The sequence below is a fragment of the Aotus nancymaae genome, unplaced genomic scaffold (genome assembly GCF_030222135.1).
Source record: "Aotus nancymaae isolate 86718 unplaced genomic scaffold, 86718_ANA_hifiasm-v0.15.2.pri h1tg000039l, whole genome shotgun sequence".
Lineage (NCBI taxonomy): Eukaryota > Metazoa > Chordata > Mammalia > Primates > Aotidae > Aotus > Aotus nancymaae.
The window spans coordinates 6999600-7016863 of NW_026988453.1; the positions used below are offsets into that span (position 1 = coordinate 6999600).

Genomic DNA, 17264 nt, shown 5'->3' on the forward strand with positions numbered 1-17264 from the left:
TACAGGTAAGCCACTGTGCCTGGCCATATATCATAATTTTTAAAAAATAATCGCCCTGGCTCAGTGGCTCGTACCTGTAATCCCAGCACTTTGGGAGGCCGAGGCAGGTGGGTCACCTGAGGTCAAGAGTTCAAGACTGGCCTGACCAAAATGGTGAAACTCTGTCTCTACTAAAAATACAAAAATTAATCGGGCATGGTGGCAGATGCCTGTAATCCAAGCTACTTGTTAGGCTGAGGCAGGAGAATTGCTTGAACCCAGGAGACAAACGTTACAGTGAGCCGAGATCACACCATTGCACTGCAGCCTGGGCGACAGAGCGAGATTCTATCTGAAAAAAAAAAAAAAAAAAAAAAAAAAGGTCTCCACTTTTTGAACATTTAGGTTTCTATATGTTATTTCATTATTTTTTTCCTTTTTTTTTTTTTGAGACAGAGTCTCTGTTGCCCAGGCTAGAGTGCAATGGCACAATCTCAGCTCACTGCAACCTCTGCCTCCTGGGTTCAAGTGATTTTTGTGCCTCAGCTCCCCCTTCTAGCTGGGATCAAAGGTGTGCCCTACCACGCCCAGCTAATTTTTCTGTTTTGTTTTTTTTTTTTAGAGATGGGGTTTTGCCATGTTGGCCAGGCTTGTCTTGAACTCCTGGACTCAAGTGATCTGCCTGCCTCAGCCTTCCAGAGTGCTGGGATTATAGGCATGAGCCACTGCACCCAGCCTATTTCATTAATAAAACAAGATTGTGATGACATTTCTTGTGCATTGTTACCTTTAATACTTTTATCTTATAATAAATTCTGGAAATGGAATTGTTTGTCGAAGGGTATGTAAACTTTAAAGACGTGGGTACATGTTTAGTGTCAGACTCTAAACTCCTAATCTAGTTTGCTAACATCAAGGTGACTTTTCATCATGGTATGCCATTCTTGCATTAGGAATTATTAGTGGGAGATATGATTGAATTTGACTTAATTTCAAGTTGTAGATCCCTGTTTCTGAAACCTGATCTTCTGGTGTATAAGTTTGTGGAAAGCCCTTCCATATTCTCTTATGTGCTCTTGTTATATGCTATTTCTTTTGTAGAAACTTGCTTGGACATTTTAGTGTGGGGACCAGGGTATGCCATGGACTAGGGGAGAAAATATTTGTTGTTGTTGTGGAATGACTATTTTATGGAAAACCCTGAAGACTTAGTTTGCTTCTTGTTTATAATTGGTGTACAGCTCTAGTCATCTTCATTAATGTAAGCTAGATCCATAGATATTTTCAGAAGTAATTGTTTCATCAGTTATTCTTATATCTAAACAGAGTTTTCTCACCTAGTTATGATTATATACTTTTGAAATAACAAAAATGCTTGTGAAAATATTTTCATTTCGTTGAAGCATTCTACTTTATCAGATTCTGTTAGCGAGCATCTTGTATTAATCTAAGTTCCATTAATAATCTAAAATGTATGTAGAGTCCTGAGACTCAAATTGGTAGGCAAATACACACACACACACACACACACACACACACACACACACACACAGATAGTGTAGATGAGGCTAGGCGAGATGGCTCACACCTGTTCCCAGCATTTTGGGAGGCCAAGGGAGGAGGATTGCTTGAGGCAGGAGTTCAAGACCAGACTGAACAACATAACAAGATCCTGTCTTTACAAAAAAATTTTTTTAAAAATTAGCTGGGCATAGTGGGATGTTCTTAAAGTCCTAACTACATGGAGGAGGCTGAGGTGAGAGAATCACTTGAGCCCAGGAGATCATTGTTGCAGTGAGTTGTGATCACATCATTGCACTCCAGCCTGGGCAGCAGAGTGAGACACTGTCTCTAAAAATAATTAAAAATAAAATGTAGATCTTTAGTTAACAATGCTTATTTAATTTACAATGCTGAAACCATGTAAAAAGCATCATAGAGAATGTAAAAGAAAGAAGGGCATGGCCTTTCTAGCCAAAATTTTACATTGTAGATGGGAAAGTATAGTATTCACAATCAGTGTGTTTGCAAGGCTCTGTATAAGCAAGTTTGTATTAATAAAATTTGATTTTAACAGTATGATCTCATTAGCCATGGTGATTTGAAGAAGGAAGAATTTACCTGAAATATTTTAATTCATTGTCTCCTCACTTTAGGATTACAGTTGAAAGACAATTTCTGTGATTGAGTTGTCATTTGGAAGATTAAACCCATTTCACAAGGACTTGGAGCCTGGTCTTTGCGTTGAGGAAGCAGTGGCTTGTTACCAAAAGCCACTTCTGATCTAAGACTCTACCCGGCATGTCTAATCAAGGAGAAGACTGCTATTTCTTTTTCTATTCTACATGTACCAAAGTAAGAATTGACATCTTTAAATCACTTCTTTCTACAACTTAACTTAATAGAATTGGATATTAAGTTGTTTTTATTATATATTTTGTTTTGCCCAAGTGTTTATTATTGGCTGTCAGTTTTTAAATAAAGAATAATGTATTTAGAAGAATTCATTATTTTTTTCTCTTCATTTTATATATAACTAATTTTTCCATGTTCTACAAAAGTGAAAAGATATGTGACATGTAGGCATCATTCAGTGCTCAGAATTCATCTGTGGAAAATGGGGGCACTTTGACGTATGCCTTACAAACTTTGATTTTATATACTTCATATTAAATGAGTGAGTGGATTGTATTGTACTTCCAGAAACTGTCATGGGTTGAATTTGACTTCTTTCTTTTCCCAGATTTCCTGCTGAGTACTACGAATATGGAGCCATCGTTCTAAATATGCTTCTGCAGTTTTTTTGCTTTATCTTTGTCCGAACTTCTGTTTTTCTGCTGGATTCTTTGGCAGCTCTATTTGCATATACCTACTGCTTTCTGTAACTTTATGACTAATTCTATAAATGTATATGTTGTTAGAAAAACTTGCTCTTCAGTCATCTTGATATTGTGGGTTTTTTTTTTTTTTTGAGACGATGTCTTGGTCTGTCACCCAGGCTGGAGTGCAGTGATGCGATCTTGGCTCACTGCAGCCTCCGCTTCTGGGTTCAAATGATTCTCCTGTCTCAACCTCCTGAATAGCTGAGATTACAGGCATGTGCCACCATGCCCAGCTAATTTTTGTATTTTCAGTAGAGACAGGGTTTTGCCATATTGATCAGGCTGGTCTCAAACTCCTAACCTCGTGATCTGCCCGCCTCGGCCTTCCAAAGTACTGAGATTACAGGTGGGAGCCACCATGCCTGGCAATATTCTGTTTTAAATGATGAGTTTTGAGCAAAGCAATGATAATTTTATCTTACCTATAGCAGTTTGCACAACAGTGTCATTTTATTTCAGATATTACCATTGCATAAAGTATGCAGTGAAGCACAGTATGTTAATTATATTTAAATTCTATTTACTTTTTGATTTTCCATCAAAAAAGCTGAAGTTACAGAAGTCAAGATGTCAGTTTTGAAGATGAACTGTAAAATATGTATTTTTTTGTTTTGTTTTGTTTTGTTTTCTGAGACAGAATCTCACTCTGTTGCCCAGGCTGGAATGCAGTGATGCAGTCTTGGCTCACTGCAACCTCTGCCTCCTGGGTTCAAGCAATTCTCCTGCCTCAGCCTTCCAAGTAGCTGGGACTACAGGTATATCACCACGCCCAGCCAATTTTTGTATTTTCAGTAAAGACGGGGTTTCCTCATGTTGGCCATGATGATCTCAATCTCCTGACCTCGTGATCTGCCTGCCTCAGCCTCCCAAAGTGCTCAGATCACAGGCGTGATCTACAGCCCCTGGCCTAAAATATATTTTTAAAGAATACCTAACACTCCTACTTGTCTTTTTCAACCCTTTCTCTCAGCTTGTGTCACTCATGTCAGATCAAATGAAGGATGCTGTCTAGAAATAGGTTATAGGAAATAATACATTCGTTGCTCTCAGTTTGTTCCTGTCATTCCATCTCCGTTGTTGTCTACCATACCTTTCTTTTCTTACTCATTTGTGCTTGTCTAAATTCCAGGAGTTCTTGTTATGGATATTTTACCTGGGATGTATTTCGATGCTACAGTTCTTTTCTGTGTTCTGTTTTTGTTTACAGGGTGACAGCTGCCCATTCCGTCACTGTGAAGCTGCATTAGGAAATGAAACTGTTTGCACGTTATGGCAAGAAGGGCGCTGTTTTCGACAGGTGTGCAGGTTTCGCCACATGGAGATTGATGTAAGTTTTTTATTTCTGTTATCATAATAAGTAGCTTAGGGTCATGGTGGACCAATAAAAAATATAGGTACAAAAGTGACTTTAAAAAAAATATATTAGGCCAGGCGTGGTGGCTCATGCCTGTAATCCCATCACTTTGGGAGGCCAAGGTAGGCAAATTATGAGGTCAGGAGTTCGAGACCAGCCTGACCAACATGGTGAAACCCCTTCTCTACTAAAAATACAAGAATTAGCCAGGCGTGGTCGTGTGTGCCTGTAATCCCAGCTACTCAGGAGGCTGAGGCAGGAGAATCGCTTGAACGTGGAGGTGGAGGTTGCATATATACAGCAGTGAGCTATAATCCCAGCCTCCCAAAGTGCTGGGATTACAGATGTGAGCCGCCGTGCCCGGCAAATGGTATTTTAGTTGTGTATGATCCTGTGGCACATAGTTTTAATTTTCTCTTTACTGGTCGTGTTAGCTTTGATCACTTGATTAAGATGGTATCTGCCAGATTCTCATTATAAAGGTTTTCTTTTTATAATTAATAAACATTTTGTGGAGAGGTACTTTTAGATCCTTTACTCCACTTTTCATCAAGCTCCAGCTTCTTCTTAGTTATTGATGTGAATTATTGCAAACTTGTGGTGATGTGGTTTGGCTCTGCACCCCACCCCAACCTCATCTCCATTGTAACCCCCACGTGTTAAGGGAGGGACCTGGTGGGACGTGAGCGGATCGTGGGAGCAGTTTCCCCCATGCTGTTCTTGTGATAGTGAATTCTCCCAAGATCTGATGGTTTAAAAGTGTGGCAGTCCCTTTGCTTGTGCTCTCCTGCTGCCGTGTAAGACTTGTTTGTGCCTTGCATCCTCTGATAGTAAGTTTCCTGAGGCCTCCCCAGCCATGCAGAACTGTGAGTTACTATAACCTTTTTTCTTTATAAATTATTCAGTCTCAGGTAGTTCTTCATAGCAGTGTGAAAATAGACTAATATATGTGGTTTTCTATTTTAATCAGTGTGTCATACTCTGTTACTATCATTACTGATTTTTTATGCTCAAGTTGACCCAGATTTGGCTAGTAGGAGCCTTTCAAGCTGATTTTTGTGTCCTTTTGATGTTTTACATCATTCTTTGAGCATCTCTGCTTTTTAGCCTGACAAGATTCTCCAGTCTCATCCAGTACCTTTCTTACTTCAGCCTTGGATTCAGCCATTGATCCAAGATACCCTGGTTTCTTTTAGTGAAGAATGGCATATAGAGGTTAAGATTTGGGTTGCTCCTGGAGTGTCATCATTTTCAGGTCCTCTCAGTGGAAGGAGCTAAGGAATATATAAATGTATACACTTACAGACATTTACATTATTATGTATTTAACAATAGATACATAGTGTTAGAAATTATGGGTTCATATAGATGCTTCCAGTTCATCAATACCACAGGACTTAGTCTAGACTTCTCCTTTTCCATACCTGTAACTCTTCTCCAGAAGTGAGAAACTTGGTTTCCATTTTCATAATAGTTTTATTTATTTAATCAATCTCCTAGTATAAAAACTAATATTGTGTCACAGACTCTTCCTTCCTCTCAGGCTCTGACATGACACACGAAGCTTCACCACAGGAACACCTTTCTCACCATGTTTCAGCTCTAGTACCCTGTGCTAAGCCTCCCTGCTTGCTTAACCATAGGAACCTCTTCCTCACCCTTCTTGGACTCCAGCATCCTACTTTTGACCCCCAACCCTATCCCTATAATGGATACTGTTTTCACATCCTTGGGCTGTGATACTTTGTGCTGGGCAGCCCTCCCACGTGAGATGCTGTCTTGATCCTGCTCATATACTCCAACTCTGTACCAGTTTTCCTTGGGAGTACCCTACCTTCCTCACCCCGCTTTGGCTTTGATGCCCATTCTAGGCTGACCCTACGTAAATTTATCTTCTTCATCCTACATTGGGATCTCTTATGCACAAAACATTGCTAACCCTTCTGAGGCTCAGCACTTGTCAGGGTACCCTCTCACGCACATGTCCTCTATCCTCCATGGGTTCCAACACCCTATGCCAGTTCTACACGGTCATGTGGTTGCCTTCCTCATCTCCGTCAGGCTCCAATTCCCTGCTCTGGGCCACCATGTCCTTTCCTCCTCCCATGTGAATGCCTGCCTCCCTCAACACCATCTAATGACTTTGGACTGAATTGTTAGGGCAAGACTAAATATGCAGTTCATATGCCTGGGGTCAGCTACTCCAATCTGGCTTCAGATTTCTTGTCTCTTAACTACATTCTAAGCTACCTATCTTGCAAATAGCAGCAAATATCAAATAAATTGATAAAAGAGTACTCTGCAACTTTTATGTTTTATGTTATAACATGAAAAATCATGTTATAACATTGTTAGTGGAGTGTATATTGGCAAAACTCCCATGAAAAGTATGTCAGTGTCTCCAGGAGCACCTCTTCATTTAGAGATTCTCTAGCATGTACTCAGAGTTGAGATGTATTACGGCAATAGAGTAAGGATTCACTGTCAGTTCATAAAATAAAAAGATACAGGAAGAGTCTGGAAGAATCCATGTGCCTGTTTTTTTATGCTCACTCCCTTTAGGGGTGACACAGAGCACACACTTCTCCCAGTGATGAAAATGCAACAGTGCATATATGGTGTTTCTGCCCAGGGAAGTCCATTAGAGTTTCAGCATTCAGGATTTTCATTGGTGCTGGCCATGTAGGCACCCTTTACCAAACATGTACCCAAATTCTAGACTCCTAGAAGGAAGGCAGATGTTCAACATTAACCATAGCGTTTGCACAAATAGTCTAGGCATACTGAGCCTTTTCCCTCCTCCACTTCTGATTAACTTACTGGGAGTGTTCTAAAAGCCAGTTCCCAGAGGCTAGCCAAGAGCAAGCCTTGCAAGCAGGTGTTTCTAAGCATAGTAGTCTCAGAGCTACTATGTTAGCTCTTTTTTGCACAGAGGCTTATTGGCTGTATTGCTTGAAAGAACTAAATGCTTATATTTTTTACACATATGTATTCACCTGCAAAATAAGATGCATGCAGAATTACTTATTGTAATTTGTAATAGTAAAATATTGGAAATAACCTGTCCTTCATTTAAAATAAAGTTTTAATACATTCATACAGTGTAGTGCTGGGCAGCTGTTAATAAAAATTTTAAAGGGGAAACTAATTTATTGATATGGAAATAATCAGGGTATATTGCCAAGTGAAAAATGTAAAGTGAAGAGCAAGGTGTGTTAAAAAAGGAGAGACAAGCTGGGCACAGTGGCTCACTTCTGTAATCCCAATACTTTGGGAGGCTGAGGCAGGTGGATCACCTGAGGTCAGGAGTTTGAGACCAACTGGCCAGCACAGTGAAACCCTGTCTCTACTAAAAATACAAAAATTAGCCAGGCATGGTGGGGCCCACCTGAAGTCCCAGCCACTTGGGAGGCTGAGGCAAGAGAATCACTTGAACCCTGGAGGCAGAGATGGCAGTAAGCTGAGATTGCACCACTGCACTCCAGCCTGGGTGACACAATGAGACTCCCATCTCAAAATTAAAAAAAAAAAGGAGAGGGAAAATAATTTGTATTTGTTTTTCACTTGCATATTAATTTTTATTATTATTATTATTGAGATGGAGTCTCACCCAGGCTGGAGTGCAGTGGATGCGATCTTGGCTTGCTGTAACCTCGGCCTGTTTCAAGCCATTCTCCTGCCTTGGCCTCCCAAGTAGCTGGGATTACAGGCGCCAGCCATCACGCCCGGCTAATTTTTGTATTTTTAGCAGAGATGAGGTTTCACCATGTGGGCCAGGCTTGTCTCGAACTGACCTCGTGATCTGTCCGCCTCGGCCTCCCAAAGTGCTGGGATTACAGGTGTGAGCCACCGTGCCTGGCCTGCATATGAATTTTTTAAATCTCTGAAAGTATAAAGATGAATTTCCTTTTTTTTTTTTTTGAGACAGAGTCTCGCTCTGTTGCCCAGGCTGGAGTGCAATGGCACGATCTCAGCTCACTGCAACCTCTGCCTCCTGGGTTCAAGCAATTCTCCCTCAGCCTCACAAGTAGTTGGGATTACAGGCGCCCGCCACTTCGCCCAGTTAATTTTTGTATTTTTAGTAGAGATGGGGTTTCGAACTTCTGATCTCAGTTGATCCACTCACCTCGGCCTCCCAAAGTGCCAGGATTACAGGTGTGAGCCACTGAGTCCAGCTAAAGATGAAACTTAACAACAGTAGCTGTGGGAAAGTGACAGGGATGAGAAGGAGTCTTATTACTGTGTACCCCTTCTGTTGCAGTTCATTTTCATTATTCATGGGTTCCATATTTGTGAATTTGCCTGCTTACTAAAATTTATAACCCCCAAATCAGTACCCGGTCATTCGCAGACATGTTCAGAGCAGCAAAAAATTTGAGTCGTCTTATGTGTCACGTTGATTCACAAATAGAGTCACATTTCCAGGCAGGGTAGAACAGAACTCTCTGCCTTCTTGTTTCACATCTGATACTGTAAGCAAGTATCCTTTTCATGGTCTGTTTATTGCTACGTTTTTTCCATTTTTGTGCTTTTGGTTGGTGGCGGTGCTGCTAAAATGGCTCCCGCATGTATTGCTGAAATACTTTAGAGTATTCCTGAGTAGAAGAAGGCTGTGATGTGTCTTATAGAGAAAAGAGATTGTTGGATAAGCCTTGTTCAGGTGTGAGTTGCAGTGTTGTTGGTCTTGAGTTTCATATTAACAAATTAACGATATCAGACACACCCAAAACCAAAGTTGTGTATTGATTAGTTGATGAAAATGTGACCAGAGGCTCACTGCAACCCAACTCTATTTCCCTTAGGGAAAATGGTTTAGTATTTACTAACTCAGTGTTCCCAGTGACTTTATAGAACATAACTACTGTAAACAATGAAAATCAGCTGTTTTATCTTTGGATCATGTGCTGTATTACTATTAAAAATGTCAAGACATAATTACGTAGGAGAAATATTACTGTGGAGGATTTTTTTTTTTTTTTTGAGACGGAGTCTTACTCTGTTGCCCAGGCTGGAGTGCAGTGGTGCAATCTTGGCTCACTGAAACCTCTGCCTTCTGGGTTCAGGTGATTCTCCTATCTCAGCCTCTTGGGTAACTGGGACTACAGGTGCCCGCCACTACAACCAGCTAATTTTTGTAATTTTTAGTAGAGATGGGGTTTTACCATATTGGTCAGGCTGGTCTTGAACTCCTGACCTCAGGTGATCCATGCACCTCAGCCTGCCAAAGTGCTGGGATTACAGGCATGAGCCACTGTGCTCGGCCTGCAGAGGATGTTACTTAGGAAAAATGTACAGAATTATATGGAATATGTTTCTTCTTAGTATGGATATAGTCAATTGTGATTTTTTTTTTTACAAGTAAAAAGAATTCATACCAAAATAAGTGATTCTCTTTGAGTAATAGCATAATTAGCATTTATTTCCATTTTCCAAGTTGTCTTCATTACACATATATCACTTTTCAATTAGAAACAAAATCCAGTAAATGTATTAAACAGATCAAATAAATTTCATGTGACTTCTATATATAGAAGATGCTATTACAGAAATCATTCAGCAATTTGAAAATTGCTTCCAGGAAAGATGTAGAAATTTAAGCAAAGGCGGGCTTAGCAACAAGGAAGATTAGCATTAGGTTCTGCCTTGAGAAAGGATGAATTGAATAATTGTTGTTATTCCTGTCTAAAAAACAGTGATAACTATTATATCTACCTTTTGGGTATGACACAGGACTAATAATTTCTGTGTAGTTCTTTGAAAGGTAACAATATTTGGCATTTGCTGTACTTTTGTTTTTACTTACTTAATTTATATATTTATCTTTGATGCTCCTTGTGGAGCAGGGCTACTCTATAGACAGTGTTCCCAGAGTAGCCTATACTTTTAAAAAATATTAATAGGTAATCATGCATATGACATAAACTTAGAACATACTTTTAACAAATTGTTTTTGCCAAATCACCTTTAGAGATGTGAAGCTAATTTTTATTTCTATGATGTGTTTGAGACTGATTGTTCCACATTCCTAAAAACAGTGTATAATTGAATTTTATCAGTCTCTCAATGTAGTAGATTTTGGCCTTTGATACATTTGATACATTTAAGCATCTTTTTGTAATGGTTATTGTTTGTTTTTCTCTTCTCCATGTTCTAAAATTTCTAAAGTAATGCTGGTGTTTTTTCCTGGAATTTTAAACCTTACGCTGTGTATTATGATTAGAGATTCGACATAATGAAGTTCATCAGAGGTTACTTTTCAGAAGTGCTTCTCATATATTTTCTCCCTTTTTTGAACTATTAAAATGCATACAGAGAAGTGCACAAATCATAATCTTACAACCTGAAGAATTTTCACAAAGTAAATATGCTTATTTGATCAGTACCTAGTTCAAGAAATAGAGTATTAGCAGTAATCTAACTTCCCCTTCATCCCCTCGTTAGTAACCACGTCCCCAAAGCTGATCACCATCCCAATTACTCTACCATGGAGAAGTTTCGACTGTTTTGATCTTTTCATAAACAGAATCACATGGTATGCACTCTTGTGTCTGGCTTCTTCATTCTACATCTGCGGCATTGAGTTTAGCAGTGATTTATTCCTTCTCATTACTAGATGACATTCTGTTGTATGAGTACTGTATGGTTTCTTTTCTTTTTCTTTTTTTTTTTTTTTCCTGTCACTTAGGCCTGAGTGCAGTGGCACAATCTTGGCGCACTGCAACCTCTGTCTCCTGGGTTCAGACGATTCTCATGACTCAGCCTCCCTAGTAGCTGGAATTACAGATGCCCGCCACCATACCTGGCTAATTTTTGTGTTTTTAGTAGAGACAGGGTTTCACCATGTTGGCCAGGCTGGTCTTGAACTCTTGACCTTAGGTGATCCACCCACCTCAGCCTCCCAAAGTGCTGGGATTACAGGCGTGAGCCACTGCACCCAGCACTTAGTTTCTTTATCTGTTCTAGTATTGATGTACATGTGGGTTTGCAAAGTTATAGAGCTATTGAAAATAATATTGTTGTGAATATTGCTTATACACATCTTTTGGAGAACTAATGTGTATGTTTTCTTGGACATATATCTTATGATGCAGCAGTTTATTCTAGATGCACAGGTATTCTTTTTTCCTCCCAATTTTCCTTTATAAGAGTGAGGTGACTTGGGAAGGATACGTCACATCCTCACTATGTTGTTATATGTGCCTTACTTTGAGAATTCATGAATGGGAAAAATTTTCTCAAAGCCTTGAACTCTCAACTTCAAGTGGTAACTGCGGTGTATTGAGTTTGGCCTATGTGCTTAGTGCTTTATATATATTATTTTTACATAATCTTCATAAGAAACCAATTATTCCCGTTTTATCACTAAGGAAAGTGAGGCTTAGAGGCATAAATTGTCCAAGGCCACCTGGCCAATAAGTAGCATAATAGGGATTCAAACCGTGTTATTTTTGATTTTATAAACTGCTATATCATCCTGCTTCTCTAAATTAACTGTAGACATTTTAGGGGTTCCGGGATGAGGGTAACAAAGGGAAGATAACACATAAACTACTCTACTGCTCCTTTCATCTCTCCATCATGCCTCCAGTTATGTTATTTTCAGCAACCTCTCTTCCTTCTAAAAATCATCTCACATGCCTCGGATTTTTGAACCCTGTGTGAACTTTGTCTAGAAAACAATTTACCTTGCTCGCTTCGGCAGCACATATACTAAAATTGGAACGATACAGAGAAGATTAGCATGGCCCCTGCGCAAGGATGACACGCAAATTCTTAAAGCGTTCCATATTTTATATATATAAAAAAAAGAAATTACCACATTAACAAATGTATCACTTTTTTATTTGAAAGTAATGTGTTTTTCCCTCTTACAGAAAAAACGCAGTGAAATTCCTTGTTATTGGGAAAATCAGCCAACAGGATGTCAAAAATTGAACTGCGCTTTTCATCACAATAGAGGACGATATGTTGATGGCCTTTTCCTACCTCCGAGCAAAAGTGAGATCAGTTTTTAATTTTAAAAGAACACTATCAAATAGATACTTCTTATGCACACTGTACAACAGTACTTTTTAGACATTGGCTTCTTTCAGTCTTGTGAGACAGCAGAATTATTTCCACTTTACAGATGAGTGAACTGAATCTTATTACGGCTAAATGATTTATTCATGACTGTAGAACCAGTATATCTTGGCATGCTATTTAAGTTACTATGCTTACTTCATTTCTCATGTTCTTATCAGACCCATAAACATTTTCAAAATAAATTTGATTTTCTAGGCCAAAGATTGGCAAAACTGGTCCTCTGCCTGTTTTGTAGAATAAAGTTTTATTGGAACGCAGCCTTGCCCGTTCATTTACATATTTTCTATTACCAGTTTTGTCTAGTGCTGTGGAACTGAGTATTTGAGACAGAAACCATATGGCCCACAAAGCCTAAAATATTAACTGTCTGGCTCTTTACAGAAAATATTTGCCAACCCTACTCTGTAGACTATAATCTAAAATAAAACTATAAAGCTAGTAGTTATTCCCAAAGTCCCTTTTAAAGTAATTTAAAGTGGAATTAGCCATTTAAAAGCCCCATTTGCTATGCGATTAAAATTTGATGGCTACATCTTTTCGCCTCAGTTTAAGGGAAAAAAGTAGACATATTTCTTTCTGGTTTGGTTCAAATAAGTGTGAGTGCTTTGTCTTATAAGCTACTTCTTTGCTGAGCAAAGAGCCTAGAATTGCACTATTAAAGGTTTAGAGTTTGCGAACAGGTACTATGTTTCTAGTCTTCTGTTTATTCTGTTGTGAGTGCCCGCTTTGTGTTTATATACAGTGGAGAGTTAATTAGCTAAATGCACATTTTTTTTCCCCCTCCCTGGGACTTTAGATCTTAAATGAGGAAATTAGGTTAAAAAACAGAAATGTGGCCAGGCTCAGTGGCTCATGCCTGTGATCCTAGCACTTTGGGAAGCAGAGGCGGGTGGATCACCTGAGGTCAGGAGTTTGAGACCAGCCTGATCAACATGGTGAAACCCTGTCTCTTAAATAAAAAAAATAAAAAAATAAAAAAAAAAGACATAAATGCTCATAGGGAAAATGCACCATACTTTTCATAGGTGGTCAGGAATTTTTGGTAAATTGGGGTTGTATCTTCTGTTTTTAATTTATGACTGATTTTGTGTGTTTAGCTGTGTTGCCCACTGTGCCTGAGTCACCAGAAGAGGAAGTGAAGGCTAACCAACTTTCAGTTCAGCAGAACAAATTGTCTGTACAGTCCAATCCTTCCCCTCAGCTGCGGAGTGTTATGAAAGTAGAAAGCTCGGAAAACGTTCCTAGCCCCACGCATCCACCAGTTGTAATTAATGCTGCAGATGATGATGAAGATGATGATGGTAAGTTCTGTCTGGCTCCTCCTTTAAGGCAAATAAATAGGGTCACATCGTGAATTGGACAGAATCAAGATTAAAGATGTAGGCTTATTTTTAATTGTGAATTTGCCTTAAATATTGACACATAGATCAGTTTTCTGAGGAAGGTGATGAAACCAAAACACCTACCCTGCAACCGACTCCTGAAGTTCACAATGGATTACGAGTGACTTCTGCCCGGAAACCTGCAGTCAATTTAAAGCAAGGTAAGAAAAGGCTATATTTGTGCCAAATCTTAAGCACTTTTGAATGTGTCCAAACTTTAAAAACTGCCTTGAAAATTTAGTTCACAATCATTGACCTCCCTCTTCTTTTTCCCATGCTACACACATACATACCTATACTTAGTTTCTGTTGATCATTTATTCAAAAAATAAATGCCTGCTACATACAGATAAAATACAAAGATGAAAATAAATGCTCTAGTTTCTCATATAATTTCTATTTGGATTTTTCAGGTGAATGTTTGAATTTTGGAATAAAAACTCTTGAGGAAATTAAGTCAAAGAAAATGAAGGAAAAATCTAAGAAGCAAGGTGGTAAGTCATCACAAGTTTTGCCATGAATAGTTGTATGTTGCTAGGGAAGAATACTAAAGACACCTCTAGAAGCAGCAGCCAAAATGAACAAATAAATTTTTATTTCCATGGCCTGTTTGAAGTAAAACACAGACTTATTTAAATTGTGGCTGTTTTTAATTCACTACAGCTATCTTTCAGTCCCTAACTCTTCAGAGCTGAGTACATAAAGAATGAAAGAACCTGTATATCTTGAACAATAAAGCTCTAAAGAACGTCATATAAGAACTATATTCATTCTGTGAGTTCTTAAGTGATAATAGAAATTATATTAAGCGAGGAAAAACTTCATTTTCTAGTAGAAGAGTTCTTCCTCAAGAGCTGCTAGGATTTTCTTTTGGAGCTTATCTCAGCCTGATTGATCTGTGTTTCCAACCCTAAACTTTTTTTTTTTTTTGAGATGGGAGTTTTGCTCTTGTTGTCCAGGCTGGAGTGCAATGGTGCCATCTTGGCTCACCACAACCTCCACCTTCCAGGTTCTAGTGGTTCTCCTGCCTCAGCCTCCTGAGTAGCTGAGATTACAGGCATGCGCCACATTTTGTATTTTTAGTAGAGACTTTCTCCATGTTGGTCAGGCTGGTCTGGAACTCCTGACCTCAGACGATTCTCCCACCTTGGCCTCCCAAAGTGCTGGGATTACAGGTATGAGCCAGCCTCCAATCCTAAAATTTATAATGTGAAGTATAGTATATATAGAGAGAAATGGTTCTAAAAACACTGTTTTAAGGCTTGCTTTATAGGAACCTTGGAGTTGTGTTTTTCAGGTGATTAAATTTAAATAGAATAGGTTGGATTGATACACCTGATGGCCAATATACCTCCGAAGTTAATTTTAGGATAATATTAGCTTTATTGGTAAACAAAAGCAGATTGGGTACCTAAGCCACTCAAAATAATTTTATATTATGTTTTCACATCATGCCCAAGGCTCCCTTCACCACTACTCTGTTTGACTGTAGACAAACAGATACAGAAAGGCTGATTGGCTTATAGTCATAATAGCAGTCTGTATTGGACTTCACTGGTTACAAAAACAAATTTTTTGACTTGTAGTAGCATTATTTTCCATAAATTATTTGCTTTTCTTGCCTTGCTTTATTTAGAGGGTTCTTCAGGAGTTTCCAGTCTTTTACTTCACCCTGAGCCCATTCCAGGTCCTGAAAAGGAAAATGTTAGGACTGTGGTGAGGACAGTAACTCTCTCCAGTAAACAAGGTAAGGTATAGGTAGGTCTTAAAATTGTCAAGCCTCTACTTTTATATAATAGGGAATGCAAAATTTTTGGGTATCTTTTACCTTTGATGAATTTTCAGGAAGTTGTTAGTATGTTAATAAGATATAAAGATGGGCCGGGCGCGGTGGCTCACGCCTGTAATCCCAGCAGTTTGGGAGGCCGAGGCGGGTGGATCATGAGGTCAACAGATCGAGACCATCCTGGTCAACATGGTGAAACCCCATCTCTACTAAAAATACAAAATATTAGCTGGACATGGTGGCGCACGCCTGTAATCCCAGCTACTCAGGAGGCTGAGGCAGGAGAATTGCCTGAACCCAGGAGGCGGAGGTTGCGGTGAGCCGAGATCGCGCCATTGCACTCCAGCCTGGGTAACAAGAGCGAAACTCTGTCTTAACAAAAAAAAAAAAAATAAAATAAAAAATAAGATATAAAGATGAAAGGTTGGTACATTCAGCTCTAATATTTAAAAGATTGAAATTCTTTTCCAAGCAGCCCTCACATTTATTTTTCCATTTACTGTTTATATCCACTCAATACATTTATTGGCTTCCCATGTGACTAAAGTGACTAAGGAACTGTTATAAAGTTTTTTCATTAAAAAAAATTTTTTTTTAGATGGAATCTTGCTCTGTCTCCCAGGCTGGAATGCAGTGGCGTGATCCCCTCTCACTGCAACCTCCACCTCCTGGGTTTAAGTGATTCTTCTGCTTCAACCTCCCCAGTAGCTGGGATTACAGGCACCCGCCACCAAGCCCAGCTAATTTTTGTATTTTTGATAAAGACAGGGTTTCACCGTGTTGGCCATGCTGGTCTCGAACTGCTGACCTTAAACGGTCCGCCTGCCTCTTTTACAGTGCTAGTATTACAGATGTTAGCCACCGCACCTGGCCTGTAATAAAGTATTTTCACTTTATTTTAAACCTAATAAGGAATTATAGATACAGATACATTTAAATGTGCAATTCAAACAACAAAGTTAGAAGAAAGAGAGCTCACTTCTTCCTGAGGTGACCTTTAAAGAAAGTTATATTGGAGAGTTAGCATTGGAGTAGAGTATGATTTCATTTAATACATTAAAGTGCATAAGCAAAATTATTGTTTCAGTTTTATAACCAATTGGTTATGAATACAATCTGTCTTCTACTTGACTACTATTAATAATTAGTACTATGCTAGGCTGGGTGCAGTGGCTCACATGTATAATCCCAGCACTTTGGGATGCCGAGGCGGGTGGATTGCTTGAGGCCAGGAGTTCAAGACCAGCCTGGCCAATATGGCGAAGCCCCATCTCTACCAAAAATAGAAAAATTAGCCAGGCATGGTGGTGTGCATCTGTAATCCCAGCTACTCAGGAGGCTGAGGCAGTGAAATTGTTTGAACCCAGGAGGCGGAGGTTGCAGGGAGCCGAGATTGCGCCACTTGCACTCAAGTCTGGGTGACAGTGCAAGACTCCATCTCAAAAAAAAAGAAAAGCCTCATTCTAGATGAGAATGGGCATTGTTGATCATGGTATCCAAAAATAGTTAATGTGGCTAAACTGAGACAGGTTATGCTTCCAGCACAGTATGCATATTGCAGTGGTGACAGTGAGACCTGTAATATTTTGCTATGCTTATGAGTAAAATAGACAGGAGAAAAATGTTGACTTTTCAGTATTAGAAATAATAACATTAAAATAATAATTAATTTTCAGCTCTTATCTCATAGGACCACTGTTTGTAGGCTATATATTGACTGAAACGTTGTAATATGGTACATGACTGAGTCTTAGGTCATGTGTCAAAAGATAATTGTACTTTGTACAATTCAGAAA

At 39.1% G+C, this 17264-nt stretch overlaps 1 protein-coding gene and 2 non-coding genes across 4 annotated transcripts in view; all 3 read left to right on the top strand.

Moving 5' to 3' along the window:
* The first annotated feature begins 2244 nt into the window (after positions 1 to 2244).
* The window catches only part of ZC3H11A (zinc finger CCCH-type containing 11A), a 37740-nt gene continuing 22720 nt past the window's right edge, over positions 2245 to 17264 (top strand). For both annotated transcript variants that reach the window (XM_064360259.1, XM_064360260.1), the window contains exons 1-7: positions 2245 to 2334; positions 4069 to 4188; positions 12090 to 12213; positions 13398 to 13601; positions 13727 to 13843; positions 14096 to 14176; positions 15319 to 15429. In XM_064360259.1, coding sequence (XP_064216329.1) covers positions 2281 to 2334; positions 4069 to 4188; positions 12090 to 12213; positions 13398 to 13601; positions 13727 to 13843; positions 14096 to 14176; positions 15319 to 15429 — 811 coding nt within the window. In that variant the 5' untranslated portion in view covers positions 2245 to 2280. The remainder of the gene's footprint in view (positions 2335 to 4068; positions 4189 to 12089; positions 12214 to 13397; positions 13602 to 13726; positions 13844 to 14095; positions 14177 to 15318; positions 15430 to 17264) is intronic.
* On the top strand, positions 11902 to 12008 carry LOC135268241 (U6 spliceosomal RNA). The gene has a single exon (XR_010336516.1). It is a non-coding gene; the product is annotated as a U6 spliceosomal RNA (small nuclear RNA).
* Positions 16923 to 17055, top strand: LOC135268253 (small nucleolar RNA SNORA1). Its single transcript, XR_010336525.1, has one exon. It is a non-coding gene; the product is annotated as a small nucleolar RNA SNORA1 (small nucleolar RNA).